Raw genomic sequence first — 20,601 nt, forward strand, 5'->3', positions numbered from 1 at the left:
TATTCCCAGCACTCAGGCTGAAGCGAGAGATCGCTTGAGCCTAGCAGTTCCAAGACCAGCCTGTGCAACATAGTGAGACTCCCATCTCTACAAAAAAATTTTAAAGTTAGCCAGGCACGGTGGCACATGTCGTAGTCCAACCAGAACAACATAGTGAGATCTCACATATATTTAAAAAAAAAAAAAAAAAAAAAACCTCAAAATACCTGAAAAAGGCCAGAACGAGAGATCTGTGCTACCAGCAATCCTGGGTCTGGATGGTGAACGGGGCCTGGGGTGCCAGGGACACAAGCAGCCCAAAAGTGCAAGATTTAGGTTAAATGAAGGCCCATCAACACAAGGAAATATGTAAACATCCCAAAAGATTATCTAAAATATGTAAAACTCAGCAATTACTTAAAAGTCTGTTCACTGTGACGACTGTTCTTCAATTTAAAAAAATAAAAGTGAATTTTCAGGTGAAATTTTTATATCCTACTCATCTTTGTCCCATTATCTGCTACAACAGTGTCTGGCACACAGAGTAGGCACTCAAAGAAGTTTTTTTCTTTTAATACATCAAGAGATGGATACACTATTCATTCATCATTCAATTAATATGATTGAAGCACTCACTGCTACTTACAATTTTTTTTTTTTTTTTTTTTGAGACAGGGTCTCACTCTGTCACCCAGGCTGGAATGCAGGGGTGTGATCTAGGTTCACTGCAACCTCTGCCTCCTGGGTTCAAGTGATTCGCATACCTCAGCCTCCCAAGTAGCTGGGATTACAGTTGTGCGCCACCACATCCAGCTCATTTTTTGCATTTTTGGTAGAGGCATGGTTTCACCATGTTGGCGAGGCTCATCTCAAACTCCTAACCTCAAATGATCTGCCCGCCTTCGCCTCCCAAAGTGCCGGGATTACAGGTGTGAGACACCGTGCTCAGCCTATAAATTTTCTTAAAGTTTCTATCAAATTCCTGGCTCTCTGCTTCTTTGATAGCAAACGTGAGGTGGGTGGACTAAAAACTCAGGTGCCCATGGTCTGACTTTCTAGACGTGCTCTACAGCCATTCCTCTCTGGAATTTTGCCTGTGTCTAAAACAGCATTTTCCAATATGTGGCAGTATAACAAATTTTCCAAGATTTTAATGAAGTTGTACATATTTGTTAAAAAGTTTTGTTTTGTTTTGTTTGAGATGGCATTTTGCTCTTGTTGCCCAGGCTAGAGTGCAATGGCATGATCTGGGCTCACCCCAACCTCCACCTCCCGGGTTCTAGCAATTCTCCTGCCTCAGTCTCCCGAGTAGCTGGGATTACAGGCATGCACCACCACACCCAGCTAATTTTTGCATTTTTAGTAGAGACAGGGTTTCACCATGTTGGTCAGGCTGGTCTCGAAGTCCCAACCTTAGATGATCTGCCTGCCTCGGCCTCCCAAAGTGCTGGGATTACAGGTGTTAGCCACCACACCCGGTCAAAAAGTTTTCTTAAATGGAAACAGAGAGCAGAAACCCAGTCGGGCGTGGTGGTTCACGCCTGTAATCCCAACACTTTGGGAGGCCAAGGCAGGTGGATCACTTGGGGCCAGGAGTTCAAGACCAGCCTGGCCAACATGGTGAAAACCTCTCTACTAAAGACACAAAAAATTAGCTGGGTGTGGTGGCGCACATCTGTAGTCCCAGCTACGTGGGAAGCTGAAGCAAGAAAATCACTTGAACCTGGGAGGCAGAGGTTGCAATGAGCTGAGATTGCACCACTGCACTCCAGAGTGAAACTCTGTCTCAAAAAACAAACAAGCAAACAAATAAATAAATAAATAAAAGAAAAAGAAAGCAGACACTCAACTGAACTCCTGTAGTAAATCGGAATTGGTTGCCCTTTTCCATTTCCATAGAACACCTTACTAACTCCTCACCAACTTCAGTTTTAGATGTGGCCTTAGTAAAACCAAGCCACTACCACCCAGAAATGACCTTATGAGCATGCCCACTTCTCCAAGCTCATCTTCTCAATGCCTCCTTATACCTTAAAGCTGTCAACTTTCAACAAAGTGAACTAATCTAGAAGTTGTGGTAAAATAAATATATTTGCCAACTCTTCTTTGGATATAGTCATAGCCACATGAATTAAAGGGAAAAAAAAATCACATGGCACCTTCCCCACAAAACTTACTTTAAAATTATCAGGAAGAAAACTAACTGGGACTATGACAATCATCCCAGGATTGGGCAATGCTACATACCAAAAAAAAAAAGCTCAATATCCCAAGGAGCTGTGCTATTATAGAGAATATTTTTATGAGTACATTACTTTTAAAAATACACTTCTATTTTAGAATTTAAAACTACAAACTCTCCAAAGTTTTGGATTTAAATTTATCATTTAGCCAAATAAATGAGTTCTTGCAAAATTTTATTTTTTAAATGTGGCTCAAGTAGAATGAATCTGGCTTTTGAAATTCACAGTCTTTCAACAACAGGATGACACTATCTTTAAGTGTTCCTGCACTGCCTGCAAGGGTAATTTAAATTAAATTTGTCAGAGAGGATTAATCTCCTACCACCACCACCACCAATCAGACCTTGCTATTAACTTGCCCGGTGCCTGAAACCAATTAGATCGCGAGGCTTCTTCTTACCTATGGTTAACAGGTAGTAAAATTAACCATTAGCTACTTAACGTAATATTCAAAGAATATATGCTCTGCTAAGCCAAGTGATAAACAGAAAATCTTAATTGTAAAGGTAGGGAACTAGAGTAAAAATAAATTTTAGTAGCTCTGTTGAGCATTAAAAATACACCATAACAACGTATATTTAGCCTACAGAACTGTGACTTTTTGGGAGTCTCACAGAAAACTCTTCATTATTCATTCATTTGTTCATTTATGCAAAAACATTGATTAAGCATCCACTTTCTGCCAAGCACATGGTTTGTGGCACTTCAGACACATCAGCGAATAAAACCGTGCAAGCCCTTGGGCAGCTTACCAAAGAGCAAACTACTGAGACTCTTTCCTGCCTCATTTATATAATTTTTCAGAAACACAGAGCACCCCACATAATCATCCTTATTCCTCAGAACATCAGCTCTGGGAACATCCCTGGGCACAGGCTGCCAGGGTGCAGCAGCTTAGCTGAGAGCTGTGGTCATGACATTCAAACTAGGACACAGGGCTCTGGTCCTACCCAACCTGTGCTTGGCTATGCGCAGATCAGACTTGCTAGCAATAACTGACGTTTCTCTGAATGACAGCAGGTAGCTGCTTAGCACGAGGGGGAGCTTTACAGGCAGGCCCACAGAGAGAGCACACATACATCAGAATTAAAGGTATGCACATTCCACGACCCAGTGATTCTTCTACCCAGGCAGAGGCCCCCAGAAAACTGTGTGACTATATGCACAAAGATACATGTACAGCGACGTTTCCAACGGCCAAAGCCTGGAAAATATCCCAGTATCTCTCAAGGGCAGGATGGACAAATTGATACATTATTAAAATACAATGTTATACTGCAATGAAGACAAACAAACCAGTCACACAGACCACCACAAAAGGGATGCATCTCAAACATAAAGTTGAGTGAAAAACACCCCAGGAGGATTTGTAGAGTGTGATACCATTTTTATATAGCTCAAAAAACAATGTTTTACAACAACTTGAATAACTTAACACTATTGAACTGTACATTTACAAATGGTAAAGACAGTAAATTTTGGTATGCGTTTTTCACTACAGTAAAAAAATTGCCAACACAATTAATCTATTATTCAGGGGAGTGTGTTCGTGTGTATGTGTGTGTGTGTGCGTGTGTACGCATGCATGCAGTGAAAATATAAAGAAAAAGCAAGGAAATGAAAAATGTAACATTCAGGATGAGGTGACCTGGGCAGGAGGCAGAGTGTGATGGGAGGTACACAAATTTCCCTCGTGTTTTGTTTTGGTAACCGTCTGCAGATATGTGTAATGGGCTCATGGCATTTGTTTAATTATTATGCTTCATGATTTAGATATTTAATTCTTTTACAGTACCAAACATTTCATAAGTTTAAAAAATAGGGAGATGAAGCCAGGCCAGGCGCGGTGGCTCATGCCTGTAATCCCAGCACTTTGGGAGGCCGAGACGGGCGGATCACGAGGTCAGGAGACTAGGACCATCCTGGCTAACACAGTGAAACTCCATCTCTACTAAAAATACACAAAATTAGCCAGGCGTGGTGGTGGGCACCTGTAGTCCCAGCTACTCAGGAGGCTGAGGCAGGAGAATGGCATGAACCTGGGAGGCAGAGCTTGCAGTGAGCCGAGATCGCACCACTGCACTCCAGCCTGGGCGACAGAGCAAGACTCTGTCTCAAAAAAAAAAATAATAAAAAAAATAAATAAATAAAAAATAGGGAGATGAGTGGGTGAACATCAAAGTGAATACTCACTCCTGGTGAAGGATCTAATACCAAGAGGTACAGGTATACTTAACAGCAAATTTTTCAATGCAGTTAGAATTCTGCAAAGTGGAGAGGGTATAATAATTTCAACTCGAAGGAGAGCGAGTTGAGGGATGGTACCAGTAATTTGAAAGGGGCAAGGGGGGTGAAGCAAGGCAGGTGTGGTGGGCAGGGTGGGGACACAGGTGTTAGGTCTAGGGAGCTGTGGGGGGAGGTGCACGCAGAAAACGCTAAGTCGCCTTCTTAATCCAAGTGTCAACATTCTATCCATCAGGAGGATCTTCAATGTGCTTTCATCATCTTTCCTTATCACTTTTACTTTTCATGTAAGTAGTGTTCATGACAACCCCCTTTATATCATAACAGGTCATTCTTAGACCTCATGGAAAGTTAAAAGTAAGCTAACTCTTCTACCATAAACAAAAAACTTAACGCATTAACAGTAAGGTTTTTGTGTGATAAAACAAGAGAAAGGAACTAAGGCAAATAGTTATTTGTTGTGCTTTTTTAAATCTACTTTTTATAAAGCTTTTTTCCTTTGAAAAATCTTGGCCAGATAGATTAAAATCCTATATTTTACATAAAAAATGTAGAAACGTGTTAAAAGCCAACCCCAAAACAGATACCGAAGTGTTCACTGCCCAAAGTCCCCCTGAGCAGGCAGCTTTTAGATTCTATATCCACGGACTGCTGCTGCCCAGTGATGGAGGTCAAAGCTAAAACCAAAGATTAATTGAAAGCTGTCCACATAAGGGACACGCTTCATAAGTCTCAAGTCATAAAAGTAAACACTCACACATGTTCAAACCACAAGGAAAAAAAGAATATGTGAAAAACACTTTTTCTTCTAAGTTAGAAGCCTAGACATAATAAGAATATAGATTTCTGCAACATAAGAAAGCAAAAAGTTTTATGCCAAAACAAGAAATTCTCATACATGAACAAACACAAAAGCCAGTATGTTAAGCTCTACCCAGGAAGCAAAACCATTACAGATTCCGAGCACATGGACAACAGCAGCCTTTGATCCACAGATCCAGTAAGAGGCTATAAGTTTCAAACAGATGTGCTAAAATCAATACAAGTATTTTTTAAAAAAACCACCAGTGACTAACTACAACCTACAATCTTACAATTTGTTGCTGAAAGATGCCAGAAGCACAAACACATCTGAGGATAGAGGAGTTACTGAGAGAATGGTTTTGCTTCCCTCCCCTTCCCATGAAGAAAGGTTGGGGAAAACAAGGGGAGAGCTTGCAGAGGGACTCACACGGCCTTTCCATCTCCCCAACTTTTTAACAGCCTGGATCCACATCCTACGCAGGGCTTGAGCAGTCTTCATGGTCTCTGGAGATGCATGGGCCAGGCCACCGCCTACATCCCGGGCTGCTCACCCATTTCCATCACTCCACGTGGTTACGTAAGGCGGATACAATAGTGGCCCACATTTCCAGCAAATCCTGTTGTCATCTCACACAGTGACACATCCATACGGCAGGGATGCCAAACGCTTTGAAAAGCACTACTTATGAGCAAAAAAGAAAGCAGTTCGGATTTGCACCACTTTCACAGCTTTCTTCTCCCTCTCTCTCCCTTGCCAGGGAACTAGAGCATCCGAGGAGATATTTCTTTTAGGCACATAAAATGATTCACCATCTAAGGTGACAGTATTAAGTAAATGAGACATTTTAGAGCAACACTATGGAAAAGAATATTTAGAGAAGTATTTATGTATAGAGTATAGACCCTCTGATACACACACACACACACACACACACACACACACGCCAGCCAGTAATAAACTAGCAATGTTTCAGGTCAACTGAATGGCTAATGTTACATAGAAATTAAAAGGCATGAAAAGAAAACGTTTTATATTCTTGGAGATAACAAGGGGAAGATAAGACTCGGTCATTTGGTGCTGCTCAGAGACAACTCAGGGACAGAAGGCTTGCTCAGCAAAGTTCCAGTATCTAACCTTTCTGTAAACTTAGCAGATAAAAGACTAACAAAGAGCCCTGCTGTCTGTTTCTTTGCCTTTACCACTTGGGGAGAAGGGAGGGGTGGAGAAGCAAATTTTAGGTTTCTGAACATCTAGCAAAGATTTTATGGGATGCTTGGGGCTTGGGAGCTGGGGTTGGGATTTCAGAAGCCTGGTCTTGGGGAGCCTCTGGCCAATTCTTGCTACCACAGTGTATGTTATATGCCACTGGGCTAGGCCAAACAGCTTGCAAATGGAAAATGTGCCATTTGATTTGAGGCTGAGATGTATATAAATCTGGACCATGAGATGGCCACCATCTAGGAAACAAGGCGAAGCAGAGCCAAGAAAGTGATTTTTAAAGTCACAAGATCTAGAGTGAGATCCTTGTCCTGTCACTTAGCTATGGGGCACTGGATATACTATACCCTTCTTTATACAGCAGCGATAAAACCATCTGTACCTCAGAAGGGCAATGTCAGCAAGAAACGGGCAATCTCCACAAAGCACTCGTGCTGGTGCTGGACAGGCACTGGGAAATGTGTGTGTCCTTTCCTAAGCGTCTATGAGAGTAAGTTCTCAGTTGAGTTCTTAGTAAGTGTTATGACAGTTACATGAGATCAAAAGGGAATAGAAGTTTGTTTCAAATCCTACACTTTGCCAGGTGCAGTCGCTCATGCCTGTAATCCTAGCACACTGGGAGGCCAAGATGCGCAGATCGCCTGAGCCCAGAAGTTCGAGAGCAGCCTGGCCAACATGGTGAAACCCCATCTCTACTAAAAACAGATAAATTAGCTGGGCATGGTGGTGCACACCTGCAGTCCCAGCTACTTGGGAGGCTGAGGTAGGAGGATCACCTGAGCCCAGGAGGTGGAGGTTGCAGTGACCTGAGATCGGGCCACTGCATTCCAGCCTGGGCCACAGAACGAGACCCTGTCTCAAAAATATATATATATCCAGGCTGGTACAGTGGCTCATGCCTATAATCCCAGCACTCTGGGAGGCTGAGGTGGGAGGATCACCTGAGGTCAGGAGTTCAAGACCAGCCTGGCCAACATGTTGAAACCTCGTCTCTACTAAAAATACAAAAACAAAATCCGGGCATATTGGCAGGTGCCTGTAATCCCAGCTACTCTGGAGACTGAGGCAAAAGAATCACTTGAACCCTGCAGTGAGCCAAGATCCCACCACTGCACTCCAGCCTAGGTGACAAGAGTGAAACTCTGCCTCAAAAATAATAATAATAATAATAATAAATCCTACAAGTGAAGAGGGCAGTGGGTACAAAGGAGGACCTTGGAATCTAAGCAAGTGTCCAAACCTTAACCTAGGCTATGCAGACATGTGCAGGCTCTGTACATACCAGCCAGGTTCAGCCCATGGACTGGCTCACTAGGCCCCAGGTGCAGAGGAGCCTGAGAACCGAGGCAATTCGGGGAGGGTTCAGGCCAGCTCACTGCTTCACTCTGACAGTCCTAAGGAAAACACCTGAGCTTACCTTGACGCAGAAATAAATACTTCTTTCCCTTAAGTTCACGCGTACTACCCAAAAGTCAGAGGTGTCCTAGAATTTAAGAATTCCAGATTCTTCTACAGTGATCTCCAGAGGTCATAGTTTCTAGCAACACTAATTCTTTTTTATTTTTAATTGTGCTGAAAAATATATAACCTAAAATTTATTACCTTAACCATTTCTAAGTACAGTTAGGTTTGAACAGCAAGGTTGTTGAACAGCAAACCTCTTGAACAGCAAGGTTTGAACTGCCCTGGTTCACTTATCCATGGGTTTTTTCAGTAAAAGTTATACAGAGTGTGCCTGCCTCCCCTTCACCTCCTCCACCTCTTCCACCTCTGCTGTCAGGGCACAGCAGGACCAAACCCTCCTCTTCCTCAGCCTACTCAACATGAAGACAATCAGGATGAAGTCCTTTAGGATGATCCACTTCCACTTAGTGTAATAAATGTATTTTCCTTCTCTAGCTTACTTTATTGTGAGAAAACAGTATATAATACATATAGCATATAAAATGTGTTAATTGTTTATGTTATGGTAAGGTTTCTGGTAAACAGCAAGCTATTGGTTTAGTTTTTGGGGAGTCAAAAGTTATACATGGATTTTTGACTGTGAGGGTTGGCACTCCTAACCTCTCATTTTTCAAGGGTATACAGTGTAGCAGTTGCTAAGGTTTCAATGTATGTGTCCCAACAAAACTCACATGCTGGAAGCTAAGACCCAGTGCGATAGTGTTAAGGGGTGGGGCTTTTACGAGGTGATTAAGAGGGCTCCAACCTCATGAATGGGATTCGTGCTCTTACAAAAGGGCTAGAGGGACCTAGCTAAACCCCCTTGCTCTTCCACCTCTTCTGCCATGTGAGGATACAGCAACAAGACGCCATCTTGGAAGCAGAGAGCTGCCCTCACCAGATGCCAGATCTGCTGTTGCCTTGATCTTAAACTTCCCAGCCAAAACTGTGGGCAAATAAATTTCTGGGTTTTTTTAAATTTCCCAGTTACAGGAGTAGGAATTGACTAAGATAGTAGTATATTCACACTTCAGAATATACTGAACTGAAGAACTCTTCATTGCAAAACCAAAACTCTTGCCTATCAAACAACTCCCCATTTCCCTCTCCCCACAGCTCCTGACAACCATCATTCTGTTTTGTGATTCTACAAATTTGACTACATTAGACACATCATATAAGTGGACTCACACAGGATTTGTCTTCCTGTGACTGGCTTACTTCACATGGCATAATGTCCTCAAGGTTCCTCTACATGCTGGTGTATGTCAGAAGTTCCTCCCTTTTTAAGGCTGAATAATATTCCATTGTATGTATATGACTTATTTTGTTTATCCATTCATCTGTCAACAGACACTTGGGTTACTTTCACCTCTTGGCTATAGTGAAAAATGCTACCATGAATATAGGTATGCAAATATGCCATCACTAATTCTTTACTCATTCATTCAACAAATGCCGACCAAGTGCAATGTGCTCTGAGGGACAAATGAAAAGCAAAACAAAGCACTGCCCTCAGGAAGCTTTGCAGGAGCCAGCATCTGATCAAAGCAGGTTGGCCAGGTAGGGTTTCCATGAGCCAGGGACACCGACATGAGGTCTGAAGGAAAGGACAGGATTGGAGGGGTGGGGAGAAGGGTTTGTTCAGGGTCCAAAGAACAGCACAGGGCAAAGACCTGACAAAGAAAAGGGGGAGGGGACAGTAGAGGATGGCCATCAGAACATAAGAACAATTGCAGCCTGCTCCAACCAGCACTTGTTCTACCACTGGCATCAGAAGGACATTTTGTGGTGGACAGCTGCCTCCATGAGCAGAGCCTATGGGTTTAAGGATGTGCCTTCTCAAAGATTCCCAGCTTCCATACTCATAGATCCAAGAGCAACCATGCACCTGGCCCTGTGGACGGAAAGACAAATCACCCCAAGTCCTGACGCTAAGGAAGTCACACAGCCCAGTGGGGAGGTGGGGTGTGTAAACAAGCAATTACAACTCAGTGCAAGTACAAGAGCGGACCAAGAGGCTCATTCATTCGACATATACTCCCCGAGTACTTACGCCATGTCAGATGCTGCCAGGGGATATGTGCCAAAGTCGTTTCCTCACAGGGAGGATTTTAACAGAGGAAGCAGACAAGAGTCAATATATATCATCATCTCAGGACAGACATGTCAAAACAGTTTAATAAGTGCCATGGGATGGGAGACTGGGAAGAATTAATCCTAGGAAAATCTGAACAGCTCTCCAGATTGCTGTGGGAACAGCAAATGCAAAGGCCCTGGGGTGGGAAACAAGCTTAGTACATTTAGGAAAGAGAAAAGGCCACGTGGGCTGGAGCAGGGTGAGTGATGCGGTTATAGCAACTACATAAAATGTGAAGCGAGGCCAGCCCCCATAGTGGCTTAAGCCTGTAATCCCAGCACTTTAAGAGGCTGAAGTGGGAGCATTAGTTGAGCCCAGGAGTTCAAGACTGGGCTGGGCAACAAAGCAAGATCCTATCTCTACAAAAAGAGAAATGTTAAAATCTAGCCAGGTGCAGTAGCATGTGCCTATAGTCCCAGCTGCTTAGGAGACTGAGGCAGGAGGATCACTTGAGCCCAGGAGTTGGAGGCTACAGTGAGCTATGATCATGCTACTGCACTCCAGCCTTGGCAATACAGTGAGATCCTGTCTCTAGAAAAAAAGTGTGAAAAACCACAAAACAGTGAAATCGATGGCACAGGCAGGTTGTCAACTGGAGATGAAAGGCCTGGGGTGGAGGGAGGTATGTCCCAAGCACAGGGAGGCTCCCTCTCCCACAGCTCCACGCTGAAGGATGACTTACTGGCCAGGTGGGTGGGCGTTCTGCATAGAGGGAACAGCACGTTCAGAGTCAGGAGGGGTGACCTGCAAGGTGTGTTCAAGACATTGCAAGTACTCAGTGCAGTCGGGCAGTAAACTGTTTGTTTAATAACACACACAGAATTTCATGTTCTCAGCAGGGACAGACATGTCAAAACAACTTAATCTATGGCTTGGGAGCCTTAAAATGCATATTCACCCCAGAAATGGGAGACAAGTTGAGTGTGAAAACTGGAGAGGAAGGAAGTCATTAACATTTGGCAGGGCACCACACCAAGTACTAAATATACAATACTTCCCTGAACGCCCACAACCCTGTGGTTAGCACCACCATCCCCATTTTACAAACAGGGAAGCTGAGGCCAGAGAGTGTACACAGCCCAGCACTGTCAGAGATGGGATCCAAGCTGCTGCCTGACTCCAGATCCTCATCTCCATGAAGAATGTGATGTGTGCTTTCCCCATGCTGAGCCCTTAATACATGTTACTGGACAGCTGGAAAGAAGGAAAGGAGGGAGAAAGGAAAGAAAGGAAGGAAAGACAAAGTAAGACAGAGGGAGCACTCACTGAAATGAGCCAGGTTCCAAGTAGGCTCCAAACAGTGGATCTGAAACTTCGGGAGGACACCATCCAATAAATGGGCCAATGGTTTTCTGCATGATGTTTCCCTCTGGTGCATGCGTGCGTGCATGCCTGCGTGCATGTATGTTTGAGACAGGATCTTGTTCTGTCGCCCAGGCTAGAGTGCAGTGCACAATCAGGGCTCACTGCAGCCTCAACCTCTTGGGCTCAAGCGGTCCTCCCACCTCAGCCCCGGAGTAGCTGGGACTTAAAAGCACATGCCACCACACCTGGCTAATTTTTATTTTTTATTTTTTAATTTTAGTAGAGACAAGGTCTCGCTACGTTGCCCAGGCTGGTCTCGAACTCCTGAGACTCCTCCTGCCTTGCCTTTGCAAAGTGTTGGGATTACAGATGTGAGCCACCACGTTCAGCCCCCTCTGGGATTATGTTGTGTCTGCTATGTCATTTTACAAACCAACTCAAATCCTTAGAAAGGGGTAGTATAAAGAAACAGCTAGCTGGCCTAGGCTGGTAGGTAAACCTACTTCCAGACGAAAATAGGACTTTTATAGTTCCCCACCTGTCCCCAGGAAATCGTCTTATTTTTAACTATTGTGAAGAATTTAGTCAAAATTCTGCTCACTGGACAAAACTCTGAAACAGCTGTCTAATAACAAAATAGGAAATGCTTTTTTCCCAGAGAAGGCAGAAAATGAGTTCAACTCTTGTTCTTCCAAAAACGAATAATTTTTAACATTATAAACCAAGTCCTGTGGTCTACTGAAACTTAAACCCCTCCTGGTAGCAATAAACTAGTTGCCACCTAATCCAACGATCCCTTATATAGTGTTTGTTTTATAAATAAAACCCTTTCATCATTTATTCCACAAGTATTTCAGTTTCAGATGTGATTTCACCAGCTCCTTAACCTCCCTTCACAACGCAATGAGTGCCGACAGTGGATGATTAAATATAGTGTATGCAATGCACTCACAGCACACACTTCACAATGGACACAGCTTGGTGATGACCAAGTTTAAAGGCAAAAAGCTACATAAATAAGCTTAGAGAGGGGTTTGTGATAGGTCACCAGAATTAACACAACGAGACCCCAGACCTACCACTGAAGAGTACCAGATTTACTGAGTTGTGTTTTTTAACCACATTGTCCTTTATTCACCTAAGGTAAATTTTTTAGCGTGCATTTAAATAAATAATAAATAATTGGGACAGGTGACCAGGCATGGTGGCTCATGCCTGTAATCCCAGCACTTTGGGAGGCCGAGGCGGGAGTTATCACCTGAGGTCAGGAGATCAAGATCAGCCTGGCCAACATGGTGAAACCCCATCTCTCCTGAAAATACAAAACTTCGCTGGGTGTCATGGCACGTGCCTGTAGTCCCAGCTACTCGGGAGGCTGAGGCAAGAGAATGGCTTGAACCTGGGATGCAGAGGCTCCAGTGAGCTGAGATCATGCCACTGCACTCCAGCCTGGGTGACAGAGCGAAACTCAGTCTCAAAAAAAAAAATAATAATTAGGAAAGGATGACAGGGTGCCTGAGGCAACCTGTAGCTTTCAAAGCAGTTGTGTTGAAATGCAAACAGCAATAAACTTAAACTCCAAAAACAGACCTCCATCCAAGACTGCACCTCAAGTCACCCATGAGTTTGGGCGCTCACTCAATTTCACTGCCACTTCATCAAACGATGGCATCATCACCCATTTCACAGGGTGAAACCAGGCAAACCCCATGAAAGCACTCTGTAAAATCCAGGCTGGTAAACCTTCCAGTGGGAGGTAGCCAATGGTGTCCACATAACACAGTGGCAGGAGCTCTGGAGGCTGTCACACACACCTGGGTCTAAGCTCAGTCCCCTACACACTCTCCAAGCTCTGTGATCTGGAACAGTTCACTTGGTAAGGCTCAGTTGCCTCATCTGCAAAATGAGGTCAAGATCCCTACCCTATTCGAATTGTGAGGATTGAATAAAGTAACGCTTCTGAAGAGCATTGCTCAGTACCCATCACAGGATAAGCACTCTTGATGAGGGTTTTCCATCATTAATACTGTAGCAGCAAATAAGCTGACCGCTCCCAAGTAAGAAAAGTCTGTTTTCTTCCTCTCAGAAGAGCATTATGAACACACGGTAGAAAAAAAGAAAAAACCAACAAGTACATCACAGAACCCAGGAAAATTGAAAATACATGTGTACACAACAATTTGTATACAAATGTTCATAACGGTATTATTTAAAATAGCAAACAAGTGGAAACAGCCCAAATGTCCATCAACTGATGACTGGATAAATGAAATGTGATACATCCATACAATGAACTGTTACACAACAATAAGGTGGACCAAAGTATCTACACATGCTACAACATGGATGATCCTTAAAAGTAATATAAGCAGGGCCAGGCATGGTGGCTCACGACTGTAATCCCAGTACTGTGAGAGGTCGAGGCAGGTGGATCACTTGAGATCAGGAGTTCAAAACCAGCCTGGCCAACATGGTGAAACCTCATCTCTAGTAAAAATACAAAAAATTAGCCAGGTGTGGTGGCGCCTGTAATCCCAGCTACTGGGGAGGCTGAAGCAGGAGAAGCACTTGAACTGGGGAGGCGGAGGTTGCAGTGAACCCAGATTGCACCACCGCACTCTAGCCTGGGCGAGAGAGTGAGACTCTGTCTCCAGAAAACATTGTGTGTGTGTGTGTGTGTGTGTGTATAACAAGCAAAAGAAGTCAGACATAAAATGACAAATATTGTATGATGCCATTTATGTGAAATGTCAAGGAGGGGCAAATCCACAGAGGCTGAAAGATTACTGGCTCCCTAAGACTATGGGAGTTTGGGGAAAATGAGGAGTGACTGCTAATGGATATGTGGTTTCCTTTTGGGGTGAAGAAAATGTTCTAAAATAAATTGTGGTGATGGTTGCACAACTCTGTGAATATACAGTACTAAAAACCACTGGTTGCATACTTTTATTGTATGGTATATGAATTATATCTCAATAAAGCTGTTTTTAAAAAAAAGCGCATTGTAGAGTCTGCAGTCAGAAAGTGTGGATTCAAATTCATGCTCTACCCTTTACCCAGGGCAAGTTACTTAATTTCTCCTTGCCTCAGTTTCCTCCATCTGTAAAGCAGAGGCAGTAGCAATAACAAGACCCACCTCTCTAAGGTTGTTGTGAGAATTTAATCAGACAATGCATGTATGGAAATCAAGATAATGCCTGGCACATAGTACATGCTCAATTTTAGCTATTATCAATATCATTATTAATAGACTCATTTAACAGAAAGGACACTGAAGTCAGAAGTAACGTAAGTTGGTTGAGGTCATACAAGTAAAAAGTGGCAGAGGACAGACTCTTAACTCAGGCTGGTGTGGCTAGAAAGCTTATATCCTTTCCACTGAAGAACCTTGCCCGTCCGCTATACACCTATTGTGCCTTCCAAAACCTACTAGTGACTGATCACTGGTCTTCAAATCAAAAGAAATCCCAGCTGGGCTCAGTGGCTCATGCCTGTAATCCCAGCACATTGGGAGGCCATGAAGAGAGCACTGCCTGAGCCCAGGAGTTTGCGACTGCAGTAAGCTACACGGGCACCACTGCACTCTAGCCTGGGTGACAGAGTGAGGCCCTGTCTCTTAAAAAACAAACAAACACACAAACAAAAACATGATTGTTGGTGCTTGGGCACCAGACCAATCATGGATTCAATCACTCTGACAACTCAGAACATCTTTGCAAGCATGATAGCTATTTCTATGCCACTGGCCTGGGTCCAGTCAACACAGCTAAGTAACTCTTCTGCAGTGAGTGGGTAACAAGAGGGTGCAGGAAGGGAGTCAGGTCAGATTCTATTTCTGGCTCTTTGACTGGTCAGCTTTGGTATATATGTACAAGTTCCCTAATGCTTGTGCCTTTGTGAACACCATGGAAAAGGGGGGCCTGAAACACATCATCACTGACCGGACATTAATAATATGCCAGACACCGTGCTAAGTACTTTATGGCTATTGCCTGCTAATCCTTCAAAAACCCTACTCCTGCTTTTTTTCACACACAAAAATAGGAAGGCGTGAGATCTCAAGGAACTTGCCCATGGCAATGCCCCACCACTAAGAGGTCACAATTTGAATGCAAATTTGCATGAGTCCAATCTTCATAAGATATGAGGCAAAAAAAAAAAAAATCAGCAGATAATTACATTTAAGACCTCTATGTTCCTAGTTCTGACACACTAAGCTATAAACAGACCATTCTTATTTGTAATTACAAAGAAGCCATTAATAAGCCAAAAGGAAGGTGCTAATTTGGCAACACAGGCACAGCCCTGTCTACCCTATGATTTTAAACCTGACTAAGCGCATATAACACTGAAACACAGCTTCACTTTAAAAAAACAAACATACATACAAACCACCACTCCCATAATAGGCACCAAGATAAAGATAATTATAAACGGTTTTGTCAAAAGGTAGGTTGAAAAACCAATTATTAGAGCTGCTCAGCTAAATGCAATCAAGGTTGGCCCCATAGGAAACACACAAGGTCAACTGTTCCCTCCCTGACCATGGGCACCATCAGAGGATGGTTCCCAAAGAAAAAAGGGACACATTAGTGCCACATAGCAATGAGCCTGGTTAATCCCATAAAGCCAGTGAGCCTACATATGGAGTCCTGAGCTTCAAACACATGCATTTCCTATTAGAATTGGAGAATAAATGCAAGAAGCCGACCCTTTGGGTATTACGTAGCCAACCCCTGGGAGCCTGTTAAAAATACAGAATCTCAAGCCCTAACTTGGACCTACTGATAAAAATATGCATTCTAACTAGAGCCCCTATGTGATTCATATGCACATTAAAGCTTGAGAAGCACCTCTCATCAGGGAGGTGACGGGAAAAAAAATTGTTTGAGAAGCACCTGTCTAGCAGTACTCTCCAACAGAAGTTTCTGCCCATGGTGACAATGTTCTATAGCCGTGCAGTCCAACACAGTAACCACTAGCCACATGTGGCTACTGAACATGTGAAATGTGGTTACTGCAACTGAAAAATGCAATGTTTAATTTTAGTTAATTTAAATTTGTAAATAGCCACATTTACCATATAATTAACCATACCCCTAGCAGTCATTTAAGCCATTTCCGATTTTTTGCTAGTGTAACTAATGCTATGGCAGACACTGTGTGCATACAGTTCCCGCTCCATATATTGTAGTTAATTACAGATCAAAGGGCATTTTTAAGCCTCTTCATGTGTAATGACCTATAACTCTTAGCAATTTACAGTGCTGCAACCATGAGCCGAATGCCTGATTTTAAGGAAAAAATAGCACTTATTCTCAAAAACAGTGAAATTCATTTTTACACTTTAAGAATCCTTTTGGTAATCTCTAAACTTTTTCCTGGGAGGGAAAAATAAGAAGGCTGAGGGAGCGCAGAGGAAGACTGAATTCCTTACAGAGGCACATGACAAAACTTACCAAACTGATATTCTGAAAATACTGATTTCACCAGCTGTCAGTAAGAGACACAATAATTTTATTTTAAACTGTTAATCTACGGACAAGACTAAAAATCTTACAATTTATGGTTTCAACTGCATAAGTATGTTACATATTTAAAATATCATAAATGTGATAACTGAATGTGTTCTTGCATGGTATACTTAGCACAATGACTGGTGCCCACTGCACCTGATGGAAATCAACAGAGAAAAACAAACAATTGCTCCGTCATACAGGAACATACTCCATCCAGGCAGGGGGCAGCAGCAAAGACAAGACAGGGAGGGGAAAGGTGAGGTTTCCTGTATCAAATGTGGAGCCAAAGCCAAGCTACCAAAAATAATGAAAATGCCAATCAACAAGCCTTCCTAATTCGTTTGACTTAATAATAAAACAGAGCAGATGCAATTGAAAGCAAGTTATAAAAACATTAAAAAAAGTTCGGGTGTTTGAAATAGCCTTGTTTCTAAACTTAGAAGAAGACTTCATTCTTCTATCCTGTATGCCATTATCATATAAACTGAGTGAAGCTGACAGTCTGCATCGTTATCCCATTGGTGACATGGGAAACTTCTGATACGGGCTGACATTTTTTAAAATTCTGAATTAAACGTTATTAAGCTCCTCTCAAAAAGTCCGTACTTGCCTAATAACAAAAATTGCAGGCAGAAATTATATGTGATTTAAAAGCATAAAAAGGCAGCCAGTTTTCCTTTTGGTAGAATTTGTAGTTACAGGAAATCATCAAAGGCCACTGCCTGGTAACAGATGTATTATCCACTAGGTGGTGCAGTGATGCAGAAAGAAAAAGGGAGAGACTGCCGGTTCCCCACAAATTGAAAATTTCAAAACATAATTCAGAGGAAATTAGAAATAGACTTTAAAAATTATAATAAAAGCCAGGTGTGGTGGCTCATGCCTGTAATCTCAGCACTTTGGGAGGTTGAAGTGGGTGAATCGTCTGAGTTCAAGAGTTCAAGACCAGCCTGGGCAACATGGTGAAATCCTGTCTCTATTAAAAATACAAAAATTAGCCAGGCGTATTGGCGCACACTTGTAGTGCCAGCCACTCAGGAGATTGAGGTGGGAGGACAGCTTGAGCCCAGAAGACTCCAGTGAGCTGAGACTGTGCCACTGCACACTAGCCTGGGTGACAGAGTGAAACCACATCTCAAAAAAAAAAAAAAAAAAGTGAGAGAGAAGAAGGAAAGGGAGACCCTGGCACCGATCACACCTGCAGTGATGGCTCTCTCGGAACCACTGACGCCAAGGGAACCATCCAAGGACTTAGCACCAATCAAGATCCCCTTGTCACTGTGAGGAATGAATAATGCAACCTATGATGTCTACACCAGGTCCCAAAGCCACTGCCGCAGCACATTACTGAGGAGTAGGTAAGAAACTGGCATTAGGGTATGCAAGAGAAATGTTTACTAAACATTCAGAGAAATGGATGTACACACTAGAATAAGAACATACTGAGGGAAGAACTGCACTATCAAGAAATGTTTATCCCAAGGAGAGCAACAAACCACCACCAAAAACTGTCTATTGAAAGAAAATTCAAGCAAGAACTTCTACTGCATTTGCCGAGATGAATTAGGCTTTTGCTTCCTCTTGGGGCCTGGAGACCAAGAGACAGACAACGTCACACACACCAAGCTTTCTCCGACTGCTCCAGTTTATAAGTAGTTCAAGTTCCTGGTATGCACTAGCCAGCTGTATCATCTCTAGGTTCTCTGAGCATCCGGTGAATAACATTCATCTCACGGGGTTCTTGGTGAGGATCAAGTGAGAATTTTATATGAAAGTTTATTTTTTTTTATTTTTTGATATAAGTTCTTGCTATGTTGCCCAGGCTGGTCTCGAACTTCTGGGCTCGAGCAATCCTTCTGCCTCAGCCTCCCAAGCAGCTGGAATTATAGGCATATGCCACCATGCCTAGCTTTATGTAGAGGTTGCTATAAACTGTAAAGTACCACTCAAATGAGGGGTGTTTCTAAAATTAACAATAAGCCCCACTCTAGCAAAGGCAATCAACAGTGGTATAAGCTTAATATAAGATTTAAAACATACAGCTGGGGGTGGTGGCTCACGCCTGTAATCCCAGCACTCTGGGAGACAGAGGGGGGTGGATCACCTGAGGTTAGCAGTTCAACACCAGCCTGGCCAACATGGCAAATCCCCGTCTCTACTAAAAATACAAAAATCAGCCAGGCACAGTGGCACGTGCCTATAATCCCAGGTAGTTGGGAGACTGAGGCAGGAAAATCACTTCAACCTGGGAGGTGGAGGTTGCAGTGAGCTGAGATGATGCCACCACTGCACTCCAGCCTAGGCAACAGAGTGAGACTCTGTCTCAAAAAAATAATTAATTAAAAAATGAACTGCATACAGTCACTGAACATTTAGTCTCCACTGTACATCAGGCTTTGAAAACAAAGACCTGTCAACATAGGACACAGTCCCCACCCACAAAATGATGTTTGTTTTTATGACACAGAAAGGCCTGGGAACAGCTAATGGACCTGGAGTAACAGTGACTGACACATACATTCATTCGCTCAAAGCCTTTCTGAATCTTCTAAGCCGAAGGAACCTCACAAAATTTCTCCACTGCTTTTCATTTCTCCAAGCCTTTGAACCCACACCAGCACTTCATTGTTACTCTGAAGTTTCCTCTGACAGGAAATAACGAACTGTTTGGAACTGAAATAGTCAACAACTCAGAAACGCAACAGTCCATGTGGCAGAGTTGAAATCCTGCAATCCAGAGAAATAGGGACATCTGAAACATCAAAAACACAGACAGAAATGTTTGATGATAGAAAGACATTTCAGTTTTATGGCCTTTCTACATCCTACAAACAAAATGTGCTTTTATTGGTCACCACCTAACACTGGGAAATCTGCGTTTGCAACTTCTCAAGTGGCCCTTGTTATCAGTCCTACATTGAAACCAGAAGCAAACCTGCTTGTCAGTGCTCAGATCCAACCCCTTTGCCTTTTCGTTTTTCCAAGCTATGAGTGACTGCAGACAGGGGCGTCTCATGCAGCCAGCATCTTCCCACAAGTCAGCATCCTGATCTACTATTCCCAGATTGCAGAACTGGAGACAATCAAGCTAACACCCTGCTTCCGGGAGGTGTGAGGCAGGAGCCAGGAAACATTTCTCAAAGGGCCTGACAATAAATAGTTGAGGCTTTCCATTACAAGAGGCAAAAATCAAGGAGATCATATAGATACTTATATAACCATTTAAAATGCAAGAATAGTTCTTAGCTAGCCGGCAGATAACAAACAACCAACAGGCAGCTGGCTGTATGTAGCTTGCTAACCACCAGACTCAATTTATGCAAAAGTTAGTAACAGAAGACTGACATGCAGGGGCCATGGACCCTACCTGCGAGGCGCCCACACGGGTGCTGGTACAGGTACATACACATCTCAACTCCTGGTTTATTTTGCCTCTTTTTTCACTTCTATCCTCAACAAACTTTAGGTCTGTCCTTAGCATCAAGCACACCATTTGGGGATAAACTTGTTATAAGTGTTTTTATTGGGTTATTGATTTCTTTGTACTTATTTAATTAACAAGAGATAAGTTCTCAGTGAGTACATAATCCAAAAGTTTGGTCAGCTCAAAGTGAACTATGCTTGGTAGCAACTTCTCTGGTTACATTTTTACCTAAACTAAAATCTGAACTTGTTCACAGTTTCCAATCACATACTGCAGGGGAA

At 43.0% G+C, this 20,601-nt stretch overlaps 1 protein-coding gene across 7 annotated transcripts in view; it reads right to left on the bottom strand.

Annotated features, from left to right (window-relative positions):
* The window catches only part of TJP2 (tight junction protein 2), a 140,623-nt gene that overhangs the window by 46,094 nt on the left and 73,928 nt on the right, over positions 1–20,601 (bottom strand). For 3 of the 7 annotated variants that reach the window (XM_033237148.1, XM_033237146.1, XM_033237144.1), the window contains exon 1: positions 5,698–5,919. The exons of the other annotated variants lie outside the window; for them this stretch is intronic. In XM_033237148.1, the coding sequence (XP_033093039.1) occupies positions 5,698–5,769 (72 nt within the window). In that variant the 5' untranslated portion in view covers positions 5,770–5,919. Of the gene's footprint in view, positions 1–5,697; positions 5,920–20,601 lie in introns of those variants that run through there. 7 annotated transcript variants of the gene reach the window in all.

Source organism: Trachypithecus francoisi, unplaced genomic scaffold, assembly GCF_009764315.1.
Source record: "Trachypithecus francoisi isolate TF-2019V2 unplaced genomic scaffold, Tfra_2.0 Lachesis_group16, whole genome shotgun sequence".
Lineage (NCBI taxonomy): Eukaryota > Metazoa > Chordata > Mammalia > Primates > Cercopithecidae > Trachypithecus > Trachypithecus francoisi.